This window comes from Falco naumanni, chromosome 3 (assembly GCF_017639655.2).
Source record: "Falco naumanni isolate bFalNau1 chromosome 3, bFalNau1.pat, whole genome shotgun sequence".
Taxonomy (NCBI): Eukaryota; Metazoa; Chordata; class Aves; order Falconiformes; family Falconidae; genus Falco; species Falco naumanni.
Genome location: NC_054056.1, coordinates 43,906,544 through 43,926,443, shown reverse-complemented (window position 1 = coordinate 43,926,443; position 19,900 = coordinate 43,906,544). Strand labels below are relative to the sequence as shown.

The following is a 19,900-nucleotide window of genomic DNA, read 5'->3' as shown; positions in this document are numbered from 1 at the left end:
CTACATAGGCCAACATGGTGTGTTCCTCCAACAACAAGTATTTTTTCAAGGAAATGTCTTCCCATCTTTCATTTTCTATGGTTTCTCCAAAAACATTGATGGTGACTCAAAAAATCTGTTCTAAAATCAAACAGTAAGATTAATGTGATATTTTTATTAAGGTTCCTGTTTATGTGTTCCTTTTTTACTTTTTTCCAATTTAGATGACTTAAATTACTATAGCAAAAACTTATACTATTTTTTTAAACTGAGTTCCTACTTATTAACACTATTCCAAATATTACTAGAAATCTAATAAGAAACATAATAGCTAAAAGGCTCCTAAGCCCATTTTAAAAAGCACATCCCAAAGGCAAGTCTCTAACACCTTCCCTGTGTGAACTACCTAATTCAACATGCCAAAACTAGGGTGATCGCAGCCTGTGTCACTGTCAAACATCACCACTGTCCTGTACATTGTATTTGTATTTTAATACAAACATGGAATGGTCCACTTGCATTTAACAGTGACAGCCCTCTCCTGCGAGGTGAGAAATGGAGATACCGGTTCCTTCAGGCAAAGGAGGAGACTGAATATTGGCAAGAACTCTGTTTCCAAATCAACCGCTTAAGACAGTTTCTGTAAAACTTTTCATCCCAAAAATTTTTCAAACAAATGTCCAACTAACTACTTTCAAACGTGAGATTTACACTTGTGCAGTAAAACTGTATCCAAATGGACTATTTTTTTCTCTAACTGGGCATTTTACATTGAACTAATATATTAAAACCATAATTTAAATGTGTAATCTAAGATACATTAAAAAGACACTGTTTTCCTCAGCAAATTTAGACACATGCTGCTGTAACACTGATGAGACTAAGTATCACTTTTCCTCCAGACTAATGAAATAGCTGGACACCAATTCATTCGTGAAGTCAGTTATGAAAGTTTTCTCAGGGGCTGGTGCAAGTTTAACATTTACTTCAGGGAAGCTGGAAAGACTTAATTTTTTTGTTCTTTTTTTGTTCCAAGCAATAGACATACTACTTGAACCTTATTTTCACTTAGAGAAGCTTGAAGAATTTAAAGACAGCAAAGTAATTCCCCTGTCCCCAAATCATAAAATATCAGAGTAAGTATAAACCTGTTTTCTCCTGGACAAGAACAAAACAAGGCATCAATAAAGGCTTGCTCAATAGCCTTTGTTGTACAGGTTTGTTTCGTACAGGTTTAAGAGACTATGCGAAGGGCACAACACAACTCTCAAAGGAGAGCTGCATAAACAAAACGTTAACTCTAAAATCTGCCAGCAGCAACACTGGTATTTAAACTTCATGCCAATTTTGCCATTAAGAGACCTTCAGCTGAAGGGTTTCTCCTGGAATCCCAAATGCTACTCTCCTTCGCCCACCCACATGCTCCAGTGCCCAAAGAGCCAATGGTCCAGGCTCCAAACCTCTCATGTTTCTAGAAAGAAGCAATTGCTATTGCCCAAAAATTAATACAGGAAAGGGAACACTTATTTTGCATTCCCCATTCTGCCACAAATGTACATGTGCACCCAAGGGCAAGGTAGGCTTTGTCTTTGTTACAAGGGTTTTGTTCGGGTTTTTTTTTTTGCACTAGACTAGTAGCTCCACTAGTTATATCCTTCTGTGTATAGGGGTTTCAACAAATTCAAACAGAAGCTCTTCATCTAATGACCTCAAAAAATTGCAAGTCAGCTTGATGCTACCCAGTGCAAGCATCTCTGCAATACATATTTCCCCAAATTTAATATGGCCATGAGTACACAAAGCTTTCAACATTAGGTTGCAACATACAGCTTAAATGTAATTTCATTACCAGCTTATCTTTTCGTTAGCACTGCACGTTATGGCTGCACCCTTTTCATAGGTGGCCCTCCAGAAACTGCTTCTGAGAACCAAGAAATTACAATACTATTTCCAGGTTTAAAATAAGCACTTTTCTTGAACATGTACAGCCTTTCCCTAGGCAAGGTTTCTTCCACTGTTACCCAAGGTGGAAGAAAGGAGCAGGCCTGGTTACTCAAGACAGTTGTTCCATGCACAAAATACCCATCACCATAGTTTCATCCATCAAGACTAACAAAGTAGTTATCAATGACCAAAATCTGTCTTCTTCTGGAGGCTGACTCACAGCAACTCACAAACCACCATTACCTGTAAACTGAGCTTGCACCTTCTGCTACATTGCAGGCTGCAATACTGAATGAGAGATGGCACAAACACTGCTTTGCTACGAAGGCCTTTGTAATCACCCAAACATCTCAATATGTTTGTACAAGCGTTCTGTGGCTGGGATTTGGGCTCACCTCCCTTCTCCACAACAAAAGCAAACTACACACAGTAATTAGCTTCTGATTAAGTAAACAGGTTTTCCCATTTCAAATAGTAGCTCATAAAGGTGGACTAATAAGAGCAACACTCAGGTCATTGCCCAGTGGTGACAGCTTTACAATCAAGCCAAAATTGGTTCCACTGCAGCAGCAAATATAAGAGTCAAATTCCCTGGTAGGACAGGTGCAAGGTTACACAACTATGCTGTTACGGACTTTGGTAAGAACACTCATGCCAAATCACTCATAAACTTCCCCAAGCTGCCAAATAGAATTTCTCACAATAAATCCTATCAATATTTAACAGAGATACCTGAAAATAAACAAGGATTTCAGTTCCTAGATTCTTCTGCAAAATACCTTGGCATAACACCTATTCACACAGTTACAACTGACAAAGCACAGTCTACAAGAGATACTGAATTTGGCTAACAACCTGCTCATGATTGTATTCTTGTTTCTAGGCCAGGGAAACTTTATAGACCTTCACGCTTTTTATTTTTTTTTCTTTTTGCGTACAATCACCTCAACTCCATCAGCCTTTGGTTCTCTTAGAAATCTGCCTTTAGGAATAACTCAAATCATACAAATTATTAGTAACCACACGGAAATGCAGCATGAGTCAGTCACTTTTCTTAAAAACTGTCAAACAGGCAGCTTGTTAAAAAATAACATGCAGGCATGAATTCAATATCAACCTCCTCTGACTGACATACAGAACACACTTTGGTCTTGACTTGACTTATTTAGAAGTGGACAAATAGCCAACATGAGAGCACAAAGGTAGGTATAACTGTTTTAATTTCGTCTATGTGTACACACAATAATCCAAGAAAGTAATATTTTTACAGTAATTGTTTGTAGCTTGTTTTCACTTCCCTGATTTTAACATCTAAACACAGTGATTGAGCACCTGGCAGCCTGCATCCCTTGCTGGTTCCTTCAGAAGAATTTACTGAGGAAAAAGGTTTTGAGGGTTTGGGGGTATAGGTGTGCGTGTGGTTTGTTTGGTTGTTTGCTTTTTTTTTTCCCCACTTGAATATTTCTCCAAACTATATTTTACAAGTTGGTGTTTAATTATCTCAGACATTTAGATTACTGGTTTTATTTCAAGAAATCTAATTTGGTGGATGAAGAACATGAGAGCATAATTTTAATCAATCTCCCTTGAGACTTCTTAAAATAACACTAGCTGATGACTACTCACAAGATAGCAAGCTATTCTCCCCTTGTCAGCTGAATATATCTTTCTGAAGTATTTGAGGGAATATCAGTGACAAACCATAACAACATAAAGGAAGTAAATATAGCTCAGCTTACACGTCACTGAAAAATATTTCTAATCTCCTTTTTGTCACTCAGATCACACCTAGCAGTAATGATTTCCAAATGCTATGGTCTATTACCAATGACTTTCCCACAGAAGCAACATCAATCTAAAGAACAGTTTTAAAGCAAGGGCATTCTTTTAGCAGCCTACCAGAACTATCGAAGAACAATGCAATAAGTTACTTATTTGAAGTGTAACTATACTCGCCAACTTCATCAAGTTAAGGAGGTGCATTCTTCAAGCATAAAATCCTAGAAATCACCAGACAGCGTTCCACCTATTCCTTTGCCAACTTTTAATTATGTCGTGTTACCAACAAACTGCCCAAGCAGCACACAGCTGACAGCATACAGCATGTCCGAGTAAAGCCTATTTCTAGCCTGCAGTTCAATCAGCACTCTTAAAATGGCCAAGATTAAAGCCCAAGGCAGCCATACTGCTGTATATAGGCCAATGCATTTACATGTTGAAACATGTTGAGAGAACGTGATGGTAAACTGGAATCAACGTTGGGAGGAGCAGCACTAGACAGACATGTGCTAGTGGATGTCTTTATTGGCAGAGCATACACTGGCATCTTGCCTTCTTGATTGATAGCCCACAAAGGAAAACATTAAAACAAATGACAGTTTTAGTACAATTCCTTTCAATATAATTCAGTGTTCATGAAAGACGGACAACATTTTGGCAGTCTTGGAGATCAATATCCTTTTACTTTCATTGACAGCTATTTAAGCGACTTAGCTTTGACAAAGCTAAAGCAGCCCACTTCAATCCCGCCCCGAAAATACTGCCAACAGGGAGACAACTCAGTCCTCACCTTGCATGCTCCTGAGCTTCTGTGCCAAGAGAGCAGTTACAGTACCTGTTTTAAAACAGCATTTGCAAGGATGCTTGTAAATACCTGTCTTTTGTAACACTGAAAAAAAGAAAAATATTTTTACGCTTCTTTCCATCAAGCCAAGAAGTTTTTTTTTGCAAGTGTTAACTTTTAATTAAAAATGTTAAACTCTCTCTGTCTTTTTAATATTCAGGAGTCGCATTTTCAGGGCTTTTTCCCTGCAACTATACAGACTTTTTAAAAAAAGTTAAAGAAAAAAATAATCTTGCTGTGTAACAGCCAGATTCAGACATAGGACCTATAGGACTTAATGTTTTGAGATTACCAAAACCAAGAAAAAAAGTGACACCACAAATGCTTATCCTCTAGGATATAGCTAAATGATCTATCAAACAGTAATGACTTTCATACACTAAAACTGGAGCTGAATGTTAATCAGTGATGTGAGGAAGCGTAAGGTTGTGTTTCATTACCAGTTCCCCAAGACTATTAATCTTTCTTGATACAGCTTACTAGCCTAAAGAGTATTGTCTTCCTCTTTGTAAGGATGAGCATTAGGAGATGCTTCCTTCAGACCACTTGATAAAAGATAAAGACACAGACACGTACATGTTCTGAAGACTTCTAAGCTCAACACACTTATAAGTTAAAGCACATCTAATTATAAAAGAATATCTGCATCCTGAGACAATTCTCTCCACTATCGTAAGCTTCCAGATTTCAAAATTACTACAGGTGGTCATTTCTCCAAAAGGCACTTTTTTGAGTGCTGATCATTTCTCTTCAGCAAGTGAAATAAAAGCACCAGAAAAACTGAACTCTGAGAATCTTATCAGTAAGTTCAGAAACTCAAAGATATGGGCATACCCTAGCCTTAGCATAAATTCACATTCATAACTGGTGGCTTTTTTTGTCCACATTTCAAAACCAAGCAAAAAAAGTCCATTAAGAAGACAGGAAGCCTAAAAGCATAACTCTGTAACATCTGAACTGAGAAACACAGCCTAGGTCTCAGAAACTATACTCCTTTAGCTTCTAAAAGATCAGGATCATTGTCTAACACTGACCCGACAACATTCAGCTACATCAGAAAAATGGCTCATTTTCCTTCTTAAGCCAAGATTCCATCTAGAAGAAGCTTCTTAACTGCAGTAACACATAAGGCAGAATAACCCACCATACAGCAGCTGAAACAATACTGCAGACGTTAACTTTTTCATTAGGCTATAAAAAGCAACAATTGATCTAAGCAAGAACATGTTATCATCTGCAAGGCAAGCATAACAAATCTAAATGCATTACTTTCAATAATGCAAGCTTGCTTCTGCTCAGAAGTGGGGAAAGGGGACACACGCAAACATAATGAGGAGCACTACAATATAAAATGAAAGCTGCATAAGACAGGAAGGGAATGCATGGGTCACAGGCAAACAAAACAGCAGATACTAAATCCAGAAAAGTTGCATTGCTTTCTGCCTTGTACAGCCACAAGAGAAAAAACATCTCATATGTTATAATCAAACCAGAACAAAAAATTCACAGTAAAATGAGACTCCTTCAACTGTGACCAGCAATGATCACTGCAATACATTAATCATTTAGAATATTAAGACAGGTTAAATCAATCACGTCTGTCTGAAATAAAATACCATGTTTTACTTACACCCTGCTTTTCCACTTGTGAATAAAGCCTGCCTACCCTACTTGTGGTCACTGGAGAGTTACAGGCCTTCTGCATTTATAATTCAAGCTTGAATCAACTAGTAGCATGATACAGAATACTTGAAATAAAGAATAATGAAAACAAAAGAGAAACACATGTAAAGACTGAAAAGCAGAAATGGTGTAATTTACCAGTACATTTTCTTCCTCAGGCACAGTTTTTCAAAAAACACCCATTTCCAAACCACATTACAGTTTCGTATAAAGACACCTAAAAAAGAAGTTTTGATAAAACGTGTCTCATGAGGGAAGCTTTTAAAATTCAGAAGGCACTAACCTTAGGACAAACACACTTTCATAACCAGACACAGGTGAGCCTGCAGTTCACCTTCTTTCCTTGGAACTCACCACTATCAGGCCCTCAGTCCTTGCACCCTTTTGAAAGTGACCAAATTTTTTTAAAAAAAACAAAAAACAAAAAACAACACAAAACTACCTGTGAAATAGGGCAGCACAGATGAAACTCACTTTCAGAAATCTCCCCCTTCTTCCAAGGGTCACAGAAAACAGCACCATTTCCTTTCTCCCCTTTGTTGGTCATTCCCTCTTCTCCAGCTACTCATTGCCTTCAATTGCTCAGGCCCTGCAGGATTGCTACAATTCTCAGGTGCAAAGAATGAAGCTCAACAGGTACCCTTAATTCTATGCCTGCTAAACCTGGGAGGGTCTCCCCCACCAGAGACACGAAGACCTCCCATAAAGAAAGCAGAGGACTCAAGATTTTTGCAAGCCAACTCCCTCACAATGCTAGAGATGAAGGAGAAAAAAACCCACAACTCTTTGTGTGCCGAGCCAAAGGTCACGTTCCAGGGACAGCTGCTGAAGTATGGTCATAAACAGAGGGTAGAGTTATATCTCTTTCGATTTCTCCACTTCCCATAAAATGCCAAGTGTTTCCAAGTATTTGAAGTCTATTTATGTCTACCTACCCCAGAGCTAGAATGGGGTCATCACTGGTGCTTTAGAGAAAATTCAGAATTTTGTTTCTTTTTTTTTTTTTTTTTTCCACCCTGACAAAAACCAGACATGAGTCCCCACTTGGTATTTCACTAGCACGGATGAGATTCCTGTTGGTTGCACACGCTGCTATTATACTCTTTCCTTGCAAACCTTGCTGTAAAATAACCTTGTAGTAATGAAATAAGAAAACAGACAGGATGGGCTTTTGCAACTAGCCTTACCTTGTGTGTGACCCTTGGATGAGCAACCTAGCTGGCACAGCTATGACAGCTAGAGCTGCCTCCTCTGCCAACCCCCAAACCACCTCAGGTGGTTCACAACAAACACTTTGAGCAGCCCCACCAGAGAAAGGCCAGGAACTTCATCTCCTTGCTGATAACAGAACCACCAAAAAAAGCTAGACACAAAATCCCCAGGCAGCTCACCAGCAGCTGAAGCTGCTGCATGTGGCTGCAACAGTATATTTACAATCCTAAAGAAAACACTTATTTTCTCAATTTTACTTACAAAGGTTGAAGGTCTCATTAGTAAATCTGAGGTAACTAGCTTCAAAGAACAGTGCTGAAACGTCTCATATTTTTTTTTTTAATTGATATTACTTATAGTTATGTTTTTTAATTGGCATAGTCTGTAGTTTCTAAAAGAAGATAGCACAGAAACCAAGATGAAGGCATAACTTTCTTTCCTAAATAAGGAAACACATGGTATCTGTAAGTGCATTTTAATCCAACATAATCAGGCATGCTATGTACAAGAGGAAAATTAAATTGCTTTATCTGTATCAATAGAGTTAAAGCAATACAACTGGTTTACCTACACAAAGCACAAGATACAGCTAACTATTTGTGTGGCTGATGACCATAACGCTTCAAACCATACACACACCCCCACTGCTGCATGTAATAACATGCACCTGACTTGACTTTATATTTCAACTTATTTATGCAGCTTTTTCTCATGTTCCTGATATCAAGAGTTACGTAAGACATGTGAGTAAACAGAAGGCAATGCCTGTCCAAATCATATTTTTCCAAGTATACATACTTTGCCTTAAAAGACACTCTAGAACTAGAACTAAAAGGAGATGAAGCTGGTTTTCTAGTCGCCCCACTCTTTGCTATTCATCCTACTCGGCACTACCATGTAAAATCATGACCAAAAGATTAATAATAATACATTGCTCTTGTTTAGCTAGTGACTAGGCATCCAGGATCAAAATTAGCAATTTTCCAGGACTTTGCATTTCAAATCAACATCCTACTTACAAAACAGAGGGTCAGTTTAGCAATATGACTACTAAAGTCAAGTAGTCATGCTGAAAGTAAAGGAAAAGGTCTAAGCCTTTTTTTTTTTTTTTTTTCTTTTATAACATTCTTAAAATGCTGGGGATGACAGAATTACTTCTTTTTAAGTGTTTGGAATTGGAAACTGCAATGCATTTTTTTAATATATATGTGTTAAGCTGATGACATGTGGAAAGTGAACTTTCAAGTCTCACTCACCTTTACTTCAATAATTTTATATGCCAGGTGGTTGCAGATGTTTCTATGGAGCTGGGCCTACTAGAGAGCTCACTGCTACTTTTGTCCCAACTTGTTCCTCTGCTAAAAATATGTAACAACATTCCTTGCCATCTTACTATTAATTGTAATACAATATAAAGTTAATGTAATGCAATCCAGGTGGTGTGGAAAGTGATGACAGAGACGTAGTAACTGGCACTCCTTCCTCTGAGCCAGTAATAAAGTAGTATCTTAGCACAGGGGTACAGCCTACTGAAGCACTGTTTACCAAAGAAGGTGTATAGACCCAGACCACTCAGCGTCACCAAAAAATATATGACACTGTTTGAAAGAGTAGAGGTACCTACATGTCCTGGCTGAATTCTGGTTAAAGAAGTGGACTGTAAAACTAAATAGCATTATTATAGGTGATAATGTGATGGATGGGCAACTTACAGCCTGACTGCCTTGCATACAGTTGTACAAGGGTTGTAATAATTCATCCTCACAATCTGGTGAGCAAGATCAGAGAGAAAGAAGAGACTCTCATTTAGATCCCAATTACTGGCAAGACAGGACAGCTGTGCAAACACTGGAAAGAGAAAACTCTTCCTGAAAGTTTTTAGAACTCTTGTTCTTATTTAGGACAGCACAGGAAGAAGAGAAGATTGCAATATGCCAGGTCTCACATCTTTGTCCGACCATTCCTCCACCAGCGAAGATATAGACTGAAATAATCTTAATCTCTTGCTCACTAGAGCCATTAGCAATCTTCATACAAGAATTTTGGAAGAATCTGAAATAAAAAGAGGCATCTACAACTGGTTTTGAAAGAGAATGTCAATTTGCAACTGCAAGTATGAACCTGGGGTACGATAACTAACTTCTTTCTATTCATCTCCTTTGTTTGATTACAGACCTCCAGTAAACACATGGTGATGCAAGTTTCCAGAGGCTGCATCTAACCAATCTGTAATTTCAAAATGTAGTGGTACCCTGAGAACTACCACCAGGCTCACTCCCATCATTCTTGACACTGAGCTCTAGAAAGACTCTTGACCTATAAGCCGCCAAACTGAGAGACTTGCAAAAGAGAAGCATCAGATTCAGGAATTAGATGTCTGGGATAGGCCTGTTCCTCTGCTTTTTCAATACAGCTTTTAAGCCTAGATCAAACAACTGAACTGAACTACAGCTTGCCTGAACTATAACTTGTCAGAAGAACATTGCAAGAACTTCAAAGTCCTCTTAGGTTAAACTGCCGGAGATAAAGGCTAGCATTTGACAGTTACTTTGTATCTGCTGCACGGTATCCCCGCTCCTTTGAAGGCCCACACCACAGAAGACAGTAAGCTGCTGGAGACTGGGCACCTTTTCACAGTTGTGCTTTCGGGCGGGCATTGCACTCCCACAGAACCAGTGTGTTTCACACAGGACTGATGCAGCTTGTGCTTTCAAGCCAGAAGACAGAGCTGGATCCTATTCCCTCTGTCCTCCTCAATACTTCCCTGGAAAATTCAAGCGCACACAGCCACTACAGGGGCAATCTCTTGAAGCATGGGATTTTGTCAGCTCCAGAAATACTTGGCTGGATCCAGAACACTTTGGAAACAACCATTGTATTAAATCCCCCCTTCTCTCAAAGGATGAGAAAGAGGCCTGATATCCACATGCCTCAGGGAAAATAGGAAAGACCTAGACATCTTGACAGCCCTCAACTGAAATATTCTCCAGTCCTCAGCAGCAACACTTGCAGAAGATTTCCCTGCCTGTGGGTTCATTTTCACTGGAACAATAATGATGTTCTAGTTTCCATCTTCTGTTCTTGAGGTCCCATGAAGAGCGTAACAACTAACCCAAAAGTGCTCTCTCCAGAGAATGACTGCTCTATTTACTGCTACCTCCAGCAGGATCAGGATCCAAACCACCCTCTCTTCTGCCTAGCCTCTGTGCACCAAGGCATTTCTTAATGCCACTGTGTTTCAAGGAAACCCAGGGAAAAGAAGCCAGCTGGTAGGTTTTCCGCTCTCAGAAAACCTGAAGTTGATGCCAGGATATAGCCTGGCACCGAGTTCAGTCCCAGAGCTGAGCTCCATGCCAGGACACAACCCAGTGGAACAGCCCCTGCTATCAGTTTATATCACACCATGACCCAGTGTCAGCCCTGGCTTTAATCTAGGGCTAAATCACAGCAGCTGAAGACGGAAATCTGGATGGTTTCTTTATGAATGAAACTCCCAAATCCCTCTAGTGCTCATTGGATTTATTTGCTTATACCACTGGTTTTTTGAATGACACTGTTCCCAATTACAAATTCTTGGAAGAGATTTAAACACAGAAGTTGCCTCCAGTTTTCTCAGAGGGAACAGGAGGTCAAAACAATTACCCTTATAGTACTGTATCTCCCCTTTCCACCATGACCACAGGTATACCATACACACTGTGAGATATTATTTTTTTTGTTTTCCATTATTACACAAAGTATTTCAATTACATTTTCTTAATAAATTAGACTGCATGATTTCCTATATTACTGTAAACATGTTTTTCTTACAGAGCTGCCCCAACACTGAACAGTGCTGTGGGATGTGAAAACAGAATATGGCAACACACTCAGCTTGCTGTAATTATATGAGTAAGTTATAATTGAAGAAGACCTCTAAAAAAAGCACAGCACTTGACATCGACCATATATATATCTCCACTCTCCTGAACGACCCTGTGTCAGCAAGTCATAAGTATCAAGTAACTCAAAGCAATTCAAAACCAACAAACCCAAACTACCAAATTAGATTCAAAGCGTATTTATTGGCACTGGGCCTGAGCCACAAATTTAGATCTAGTTCTGAATTTTCCCAAAGTTCACAACAATGGGCAAAAAGGACATCTGAATTCAGATTCCAGATTAGAGCTAGTTCTTGTTCATACAACAGACAGTAAGAGACCTAAAATCCTCAGAAACAAAGCCGTAAAAGCCAAATCCAAAATGGCACCTTGTGTAGTCAAATCAATGTAAGCAACCCACTAAAGTTCTGCAACGTAGCTTAGGTACTCAGCAATAATTTGTAAGTGTGGCTAAAAATACCATAACAGAATTTGTGGTACTTCATTGCATTGGCAACTAAGATGGTGTGTCATCATCCAGCACCAAGGTACCTGAAAGCACAGGGGATACCAAGGCAGGCATTCCTGATGGCAGTGCCCTGCCCCATAGGGTTCAGTTCAGCACGTGTGTACCAGGCATACCTGCCACACACACAAGGCAGAAATGAGCACAACAGGGTACAGCAAGGTGCTGCATCCAGAGATACAGCTGTAGGGAGAGTTGTGTGCACAGAAAGGGGGGGGGGGGGGGGGGCGGGGGGCGGGGGGAGGCGGGGTGTAGATGAGGGAGGAGGTAACAATTAGGCACCTAATTCCAAGCAAAGAAAGCTTGCAGAACCTTGTCAGTCTTCCAGAGCAACCAGTTTAGGTGCTCCACGTGATCCAGATACTCAATGTATTCAGCATGGTAAAGACCATCCTAGCCAGTGTTCATGGAATTCAGTCACCTAACTTCACAGCGCTCCCCCACAAAGATCTAAAAACAGTGCCACTCAGAAGACTTCATAGATCTAGACTTGCATCCAGACTCCAGTACACTTATAAGTTTCAAGAGAAGTAGTAGTAAAACTAACCTATGAAATCAAGAGTTTTATTTCCAAAGAACCAGACTAAAGAAATGCTGCCCTTTGGAGTCATCCTATAACATTTGTGGGTTACAAAAAGGCTACTAATGACATACTATGACAGGTCACAAAGCATTTTTCATTTGAGTTTTAAATGGTTTTCTTAATAATTGTTTATAATACGTAGCTTACAATGACTTGTAATATACAAGTCATTTTATTAACTACAGAAACACCATTGTCACTACAAATTTCAACTCAGCAATGGCGAAATCTGACACCCACTGAAGAGAGCTGGATTCCCACTACTGACTTCACTCTCTCCAGTACATCCCACAGCAATACATTGTCTAAGAGATGTACAAACCAGGCAGTGATTTGAAGGCAGCAAGCTGGCACATCTGTCCAGAGAATATGTGAATATTCATCCAAGTCAAAAGATGGTAACATAAAAACTGGTGAAAGAAAACTAGCATTGATCATTTGAACACGCTAGCAAGAAACCCAACAGTTTATAAGATCTCAGGAATGATTTAGACATCAGCATTAGGAGTTTACACCTCAAATACATTTTAAGTCTGTTTCAAAATATTTTGCTCTAGTCACATAATATAGATACTAAATGGACCATCAATCCATTAGCTCACTAATTTTCAAAGGTAATCAGTCAAGCCCCAAACGTGTCAACATGAACTGACACCTGAATTTCAACCTACACTCTGCTTTGATAGCTGCATTCCTCTGAGCTCACAGTGTATCCTGATCTCTGGAAGAAATGGAGCAAAATCATTCTCAGTCAACAAATGTGGTGATCTTCTAGAGACCAAGTCAATACCGTCTTGAGGAAAAGCTGCAGAAAGAATATCCCCACCTCCAAAAAAGAAAATGGAAAGCCTGTCCTTAAAAAGTGACACAACTCAATTGGTTCTACAAAATCACAAAGATGTACTGCCAAACACAAAGGTAGCACTAACTGCAAGCGCACACGAAGAACTAAGCTTTCAGTATAACTACTAAAGGTAAACAAATCTCATCAACATTCCCCCCACACACCCCCTTTCTTCTTCTGTAGAAGCTAAGAGAAGACCAAGAGATAAAATTAAGGCATTCTAGAAACAAAAGGCCCTGGTTCTGTAGAACAAACGTAACTGTAGTAATGTACGGAGATTTCAATGAGCCTTCCCACATGACTGCAACAGCAGAAACAAAATGTTTGCAAGAGTCATAACCTCAGATTAACAAGTCACTGGGCCAGGACCTGCCTTTAGCAGAGTAGCTCTTTCAATAGCTAGGTTTACAGCACCTCTAGAGACAGGCCATCTTTCATCCAAAGTCTCCAAATCCAGTTCCCAAACGTTAATTAAGCTTGAGAAACATGCTGCACGCTGAAATGCAGGGCAAGACTTAAACGTATAGAAGTGGACATGGATTTTGGGTGATTCCTAAGATACTAAACTGTGGGGAGGTTTTGGTTAGTATACGGTTAAAAAAAAAAATATGCCAAGACAGTATTGAACTCAAAGTAAACACAAAGCACAACATAGTCGAACATCCTTGAAAATTAGGTTGAATTAAGTGTAAATCCAGATTTTACACTATTATTTTATTTACTTCATTAGGTGTCAGAATTCATCCTGCCTTTCCCTTAATTAGCTCTGACTCCTAAAAAAAGCCTCCCTTGAAAACAATGGGACCAGCCTCTGAATTGGGGACGACTGAGCACATGAAAACAGAATTGACCCAGCACACCAAGAGCTTCCAAAGGTTTTGTGCGTTAGGCAGAGCTCTGTTTGCTGGATGCTGTATCCTTGGCAACTATTATGTGAGGAACCGTTCTACAAATGCAAAAATTCTGTCTGCTCCAAGCGCTTTTCTCTAAAATACTTTAATGGGGTTTTGGATATCCTTAAATCTAAGGGCACACACAGCCCTTTGTCATCTTCCTGCAAGCTCCCAAGAACAAGTGATGGTGAAGAGAGTATTTTCCTCCCACTTCACCAATGAGCAGAGAAAAGTTTTACAACTTTTACTTTGTTTTCTTCTGGGAAGGAAAAAAGAAGTGGGCATTTTTTCCTTTTTTCTTCGGTGCACTCTGCAGAACTAATGTGCAGATACAAGATAATAATGAAAAGACATTATTATTATGTCAATCAATGGCATTGCTTTGAAAACTGAAAATTCAAGGATCATGCCAAGCTGCTTGACTTCAAGGGCAGAACTACAATATGCCAACATATGTATTTGAAGAAGTATGCAAGAAGAGATAGTTAAGATTTGACAAGGGCCACGGCACTAACACGCTGCAGCTTTTCGCAAGAGGGACCAGCAGTACCAATTGTTCCAAGGGCAGCAGACGCACAGCTATTTTTACCAAAGCCCTGGCTGTAACTGCCTAGCTCATTAAACCTTACCACAGCAAAGGATCCCGCCTGCGCGACCCTGATCCTCACAGCTCGGCTGCCCTCAAACAGCACGTTTCTTCCTCGGTATCCCCAGATATCCAGACATTGCTAGCAAGGGTCGGGCACGTAGTATTTGACACCCAGCTAGGGCTTTCGTTTGGTGGGGTTTTGTTGGGTTTTTTTTTTTTTTTCCTCTCCCGAGGAAAACGAACAGCAGCTACAGCTAAAGCAGAGGCAGTAGCTGCCCTTCAGGGCAGTTTGGGAACAGACGGGGGCGACGGGGGTCCCCCTCCGGCGCGCCCCCGACCTCTCCCCAGGACTCAGGGAGACGCCGATGCTGCCGGGCCGGGGGGGCAGCGCCGGCGGAGCACGGGAGCGGCGGCCCCGACGCCGCGGTGCAGCCCCTCGGCCGGGCGCGGAGCCCGGGCGCTGCCCGCCGCCTCTCGGCCTGTCCGCCCCGCCGCCGGGCTCCCGCGGGGAGGCCGCTGTCCTCAGCCCGGTGCCCCCCACCCCCAGCCCCAAGCCCCCGGTACCTTCTGCGGGGCGCGGAGGAGGCGGTGCACCCCGGCCAGCTGGGTGGCGAGCGGGATGTCCTCCCGGAAGGTGTACAGCGGCGGCCGGGTGGGCTCGGGGAAGTTGGTGCTGTTGAAGGGGTCGGTGTCATCCAGCAGCTGCACCCTGCACACCAGCGTGGCCATGGCGCGTCCATCCACCGCCGCGGCCGGGCGCGGCGGGGGCGCGGGTGGGGCAGCGGGCACCCCCGAGTCACCGGCACCTCCGAGTCACCGGCACCCCCGAGTCACCGGCACCCCCGAGTCACCGGCACCAAGGTGCTGCGTGCAGGCGGGCCGCCGGCTGCGAGCGGCACTCCCCTCCCAGCCGCAGCCCCCCCGGCGCAGGCTGGCCGGCCGGCAGCCTCCCGGCTCCCCAAGCGAGCGCCGGCCGCCTCACAGCCGCCGCGCCTCCGGGAGGCGGCCCATGGCCCCTTCCCCGCCGGGATCCACGAGTACGGGCGCGCTTCAGGCCGAGAAAGGAGGCGGCGCCGGAGCCGCAGGGCGCGGGCAGAGCGGCAGCAGCGGCGGCAGCGGCAGCAGCAGGAGCAGCTCCCCCATGCCCGGCCGCTGCGCGCCGAGCGGACAGCGGGACTGCCGCGGCCGGCACAGCAGCCCAGCAGCGCCGGGCAGAGGGCGGCCAGCGCCCCCCCGCGGCCACCGTCGGCGCCGCCCTCAAGGGCGCCCAGGCGGCCCCCTCCTCCCCCCGGCCTGAGGAGACGTCCTGAGCCGGGCGGCAAGGGGAGCCCGCCCGGAATCCCCCGCCTCCGCCGCGCCGCGTGGAGGGGGAAGAGCAAGCGAGCAGGGCCGCTAGCCTCTCCCGCCGCGGCAGGGGGGATGGGGCAGGCAGCAGGGACCCTCCCCCTGCACCTCTCCCCTCTCGGGGCTGGGGGACGTTGGCTGCAGGGCGGGACAACGGCTGCCGCCCGGGGCACCGCGCCCCGCCACGGCCCTTCTGGCGGGAGCGGGCGGAGAGGGGCGGCGGGCGGCGGGCGGGGGGCGGCCAGGGCCGGCCCAGCCCGTCACAGTGCGGCGGGGGCACAGCGCCATGCCCGCCGCCGGTGCGCGGGTACTGAGCTTCGTCCTGCTGTCACACACGTCCCGAGTGTCCTTAATCTTCAGTAGCATATTTATCCAGTTGAAAAAGGAAGCTGTAGATAATACCTGCTTCAAAAATTTTATTTATTTACTTATTTACTTATTTATTTACTTATTTATTAGAAACTGACTTGAAGCCTGGGTATTCGACCAAGATCGTTGGGTGGGTTGCTCTGTATTTGTGCAAAACCCTCTTTGCCATGAGGGCTGTACATAGCATAGGGCCTGGGCGGGCTCCCCGGTCCCAGCAGGACTGAGCCGTGCACCTCGGCTGTCCTCTTGCCTCAGGCCTGCCCTGTCCCTGTCATGGGGGAAGGCAGGGACGCGGTGCTGGGCACCGGGACAGGCACGGAGCATGGCATCCCGCTCTTCCAGCTGAATCTGTGCTGTGTTGCCAATTCTGCAACCTCATCTGTGCGGATCAGGGGTGCACGTGCCCTGGTCTTCACCCTTGGGGCATGGGACACAGGAGAAGGACTGTGAAATAAATTACAGGTGAAATCCAGAGAAAGAAGGGTCTTGCCGTCCTGGGGGAAGAGCTATATTTGCACAGGCTGAGCATCTACCCAAAAGGATGCACCATACTTTATGGCTGTGGTTCGTAACTGCCAATCCTTTTGTCCTTCACGGAGAGGGCTGTGCGACAAAAGCTGTAACACTGTGAGAAACGGGGGATTTATCACAGAAATGTGTCTTAAGCAAGAAAGCATGACCTCTAGATCATAGTGTTTGCATGAAGCAACTGTTTCCTCCCAAAATGATTATTGTTTTGGGAGTATTTGTCAGCACTGGGACAAAAGGGGATTTCTGTCCACATGTGGTCTGTTCTTTTTTTTTTTTTTTTTTTTCTGTTATTCTCAGGACTAATTTGTCATGATTCAATTTTCCCAGCAGTTATGGGTATTTTCAGAAAAAAAACCATCTAGCATAAAGACTGCTAAAATCAAGAAGGATTTTAAAACCCAGAAGCTATCTTGCCATTTCAGATACTTCACTGCCCATGTTTTATCCACTTCTTTTTTACTTTTCCCACACCTTAGGGCCTATGGGTTGTCTCACCCCACTTCTCGTCACCACCTCTTGGTTGTGATTCTCATGCTCTATTGGATGTTATACGTGGTGAAGTCCTGATTTTTACGTTTGTATCTAAGTGATTTAAAATTCATATTTTACAAAGAAATATATGTCTGTATCTACTTTAGTACCCATAATTTAGTTTCTAGAGAAAACAGTATCTCTGCATATTTGTCTGTTTATTTATGTTATATATTTTTGCCACCATGTAAAGCTAAAATTAAACAGAGTATTTTGGCTTTGTTAATCATTATTTATTTAATTACTATATATATTAAACTTTCATTTCTTTAAAAATGAATTTGTACGTTTTCTGCTAATCAATGAAGTGGCATGAGGTTGCTATATTTGCTATTCATTGCACTAATCCTGACTTTTGCTAAATTAATGTATGGCGTTTGTCTCATTGCAGAGGCATTAATGCTTGGAGGGCTGAGTAAATAAATCATGGAAGCCATGATTTTGTATAGAGTCTATGTAACACCGTCAGCTATCTTTCCTCCAATACCTGAAAAGGAAAACAAAGGATGAGCGCAATCCTTGGAGCCAACAGAGATCAGATAACTGTAAGGCTCAGTACAAAAATGTCTAGCCACAGACTCTAAATCCCACAAGGAAGAATTAGACGTTGTATGTTATGATCTTCAACTGGATTTCTAAATACAAGGTGGCTACTGGAGATACATTTTATGACCACGCTGCAGAAAGGAAATAGAGCGATACAAACATGAGAGGATCCTGAGTCAGCCAGAGCTTTGAGGTGCATCTATCGATACTTTTTCCCAAGTGTAAACATCCCCAGACCACTATGGACTTTCGAATTTCAGAAGCTCGATTTTGTTTCAATTTGAGTTAAATCAATAGAGGTGGAAAGAGAAAACAGATCTGCTGGATGAAACAGAATAACATGACAAGGTCAGTGTGCATGTGTGTGTGAGTGCGTGTGTGTAGAGGGAGAGATACGCATCTAAACTCTGTATTTGAATGGCTTTCCACCTTTCTACATATTATTTAGAGGCCTCCTGAATCTGCAGTCTCTTTCCATCAGCCTGAGCCAGGGCTCTGTATAGTTTGCTTCTTCCTCTTCTAGTCACCAGTTTCTGCTCCTGCTGCAAAGCTGTACCTTGTCCTTGGAAAACTTCCCTCACACCCTGTCTCCTTTGCAGCCTGCAGGAGGGTGCTCCCTCTCCCGCTCCTCCTGCAAGGTTTCATTTTATCTAGTGCAGCAGCTAAAACAAGGCAAGCAGTCAACTTGCCTTCTTGCTGTCCCACTGCAGCCTTTTAAATGAACATAGATGGCTTTTAAAAGACCTTAACACACAGTAAAATACAAACGAACAGCCAGATACTGGCCGTCAGGAATACACGGCATGAGGCACCACAGGATTGCTTCTGGAAAGACAATCAGAGGCACAACAAGAACAGTGTATGTGATTGTCTAACCCTGTTCCTCATCACAGAAGGTAAGGCCTTATCAGAGAGAGGGAGCATTTTCCTCAGTCATGCTGAATGAACAGTGTTCAGGAGGAGCTCTGGAGAATCCTCAGTGAAGTCCAAGCTGTGGTCTTTCTGCCTTTGGTGGTATTGCGGACTAGTGAATCCCCTTGCCAGGGCAGGCAACTGAGATGGGCTGTGTACTTGCTGACCCTGGGGTCCCCGAGTCCATCTCGCAAGTCCTTTCCAAGAAACAAAGCCTGCACACAGTCAAATAATGTTCCCAGTTTTAAGCTCCCAAGTTTTTTTTACAAAAACTTCAGGGGAAAATCCTTCACATGCATCCATTTTTCAGGAATGAAATGTAACTTAGGAGTTTTCATTTAGGGCTGATTTACTTTTCTTAACTCATCCCATTATTGGCATTTCCTAAAAATAGATTGCTGAATGAGTTAGGATGGTGTGTCAAGCTTAAATTTGAATTTCATTACTTCTGAAACCTGAATGTTAAAATAACATAGGTTTTTGTCTTTAATTTCCTTTTTTTTTATTAAAAGTAAAAAATATGCATTTGATGGAAAGTTATCAAAAGCATATTCTTTAACCCAAGGACCACCCAGACACAATGTAAATATGTATTTAAGCCATTTTAAAAAATGATACTGGGTATCAGAGCAATTGGACTAGCTCCACAGGAATATTAGTTTTTCTGGTATATCATCACGTCAGTACAGATCTAGATGGATGATCATGAGATTACAATGTAAGCATGTGAAGTGGCCAGTCCTTTAACTTCTTTATTTCATTCTTTTGGACAAATTGAACTGCTTTCAAATTTCATTATTTTCATGTTCAAGCCAATATTAGTTATGGGAGAACAAAAGCAATTTTAAATTCCATGATTACTTCACTTAACATTAATAAAGCTGAAAAATAGCAGTCTCTTTGGTAATGGTAATTAGAATGGTCTTGCAAA

The 19,900-nt window shown here is 42.6% G+C and overlaps 1 protein-coding gene across 3 annotated transcripts in view; it reads right to left on the bottom strand.

Annotated features, from left to right (window-relative positions):
* The window catches only part of FHOD3 (formin homology 2 domain containing 3), a 415,861-nt gene extending 399,962 nt beyond the window's left edge, over positions 1–15,899 (bottom strand). For all 3 annotated transcript variants that reach the window (XM_040587702.1, XM_040587700.1, XM_040587701.1), the window contains exon 1: positions 15,301–15,899. In XM_040587702.1, the coding sequence (XP_040443636.1) occupies positions 15,301–15,465 (165 nt within the window). In that variant the 5' untranslated portion in view covers positions 15,466–15,899. The remainder of the gene's footprint in view (positions 1–15,300) is intronic.
* Between the last annotated feature and the right edge of the window lie 4,001 nt (positions 15,900–19,900).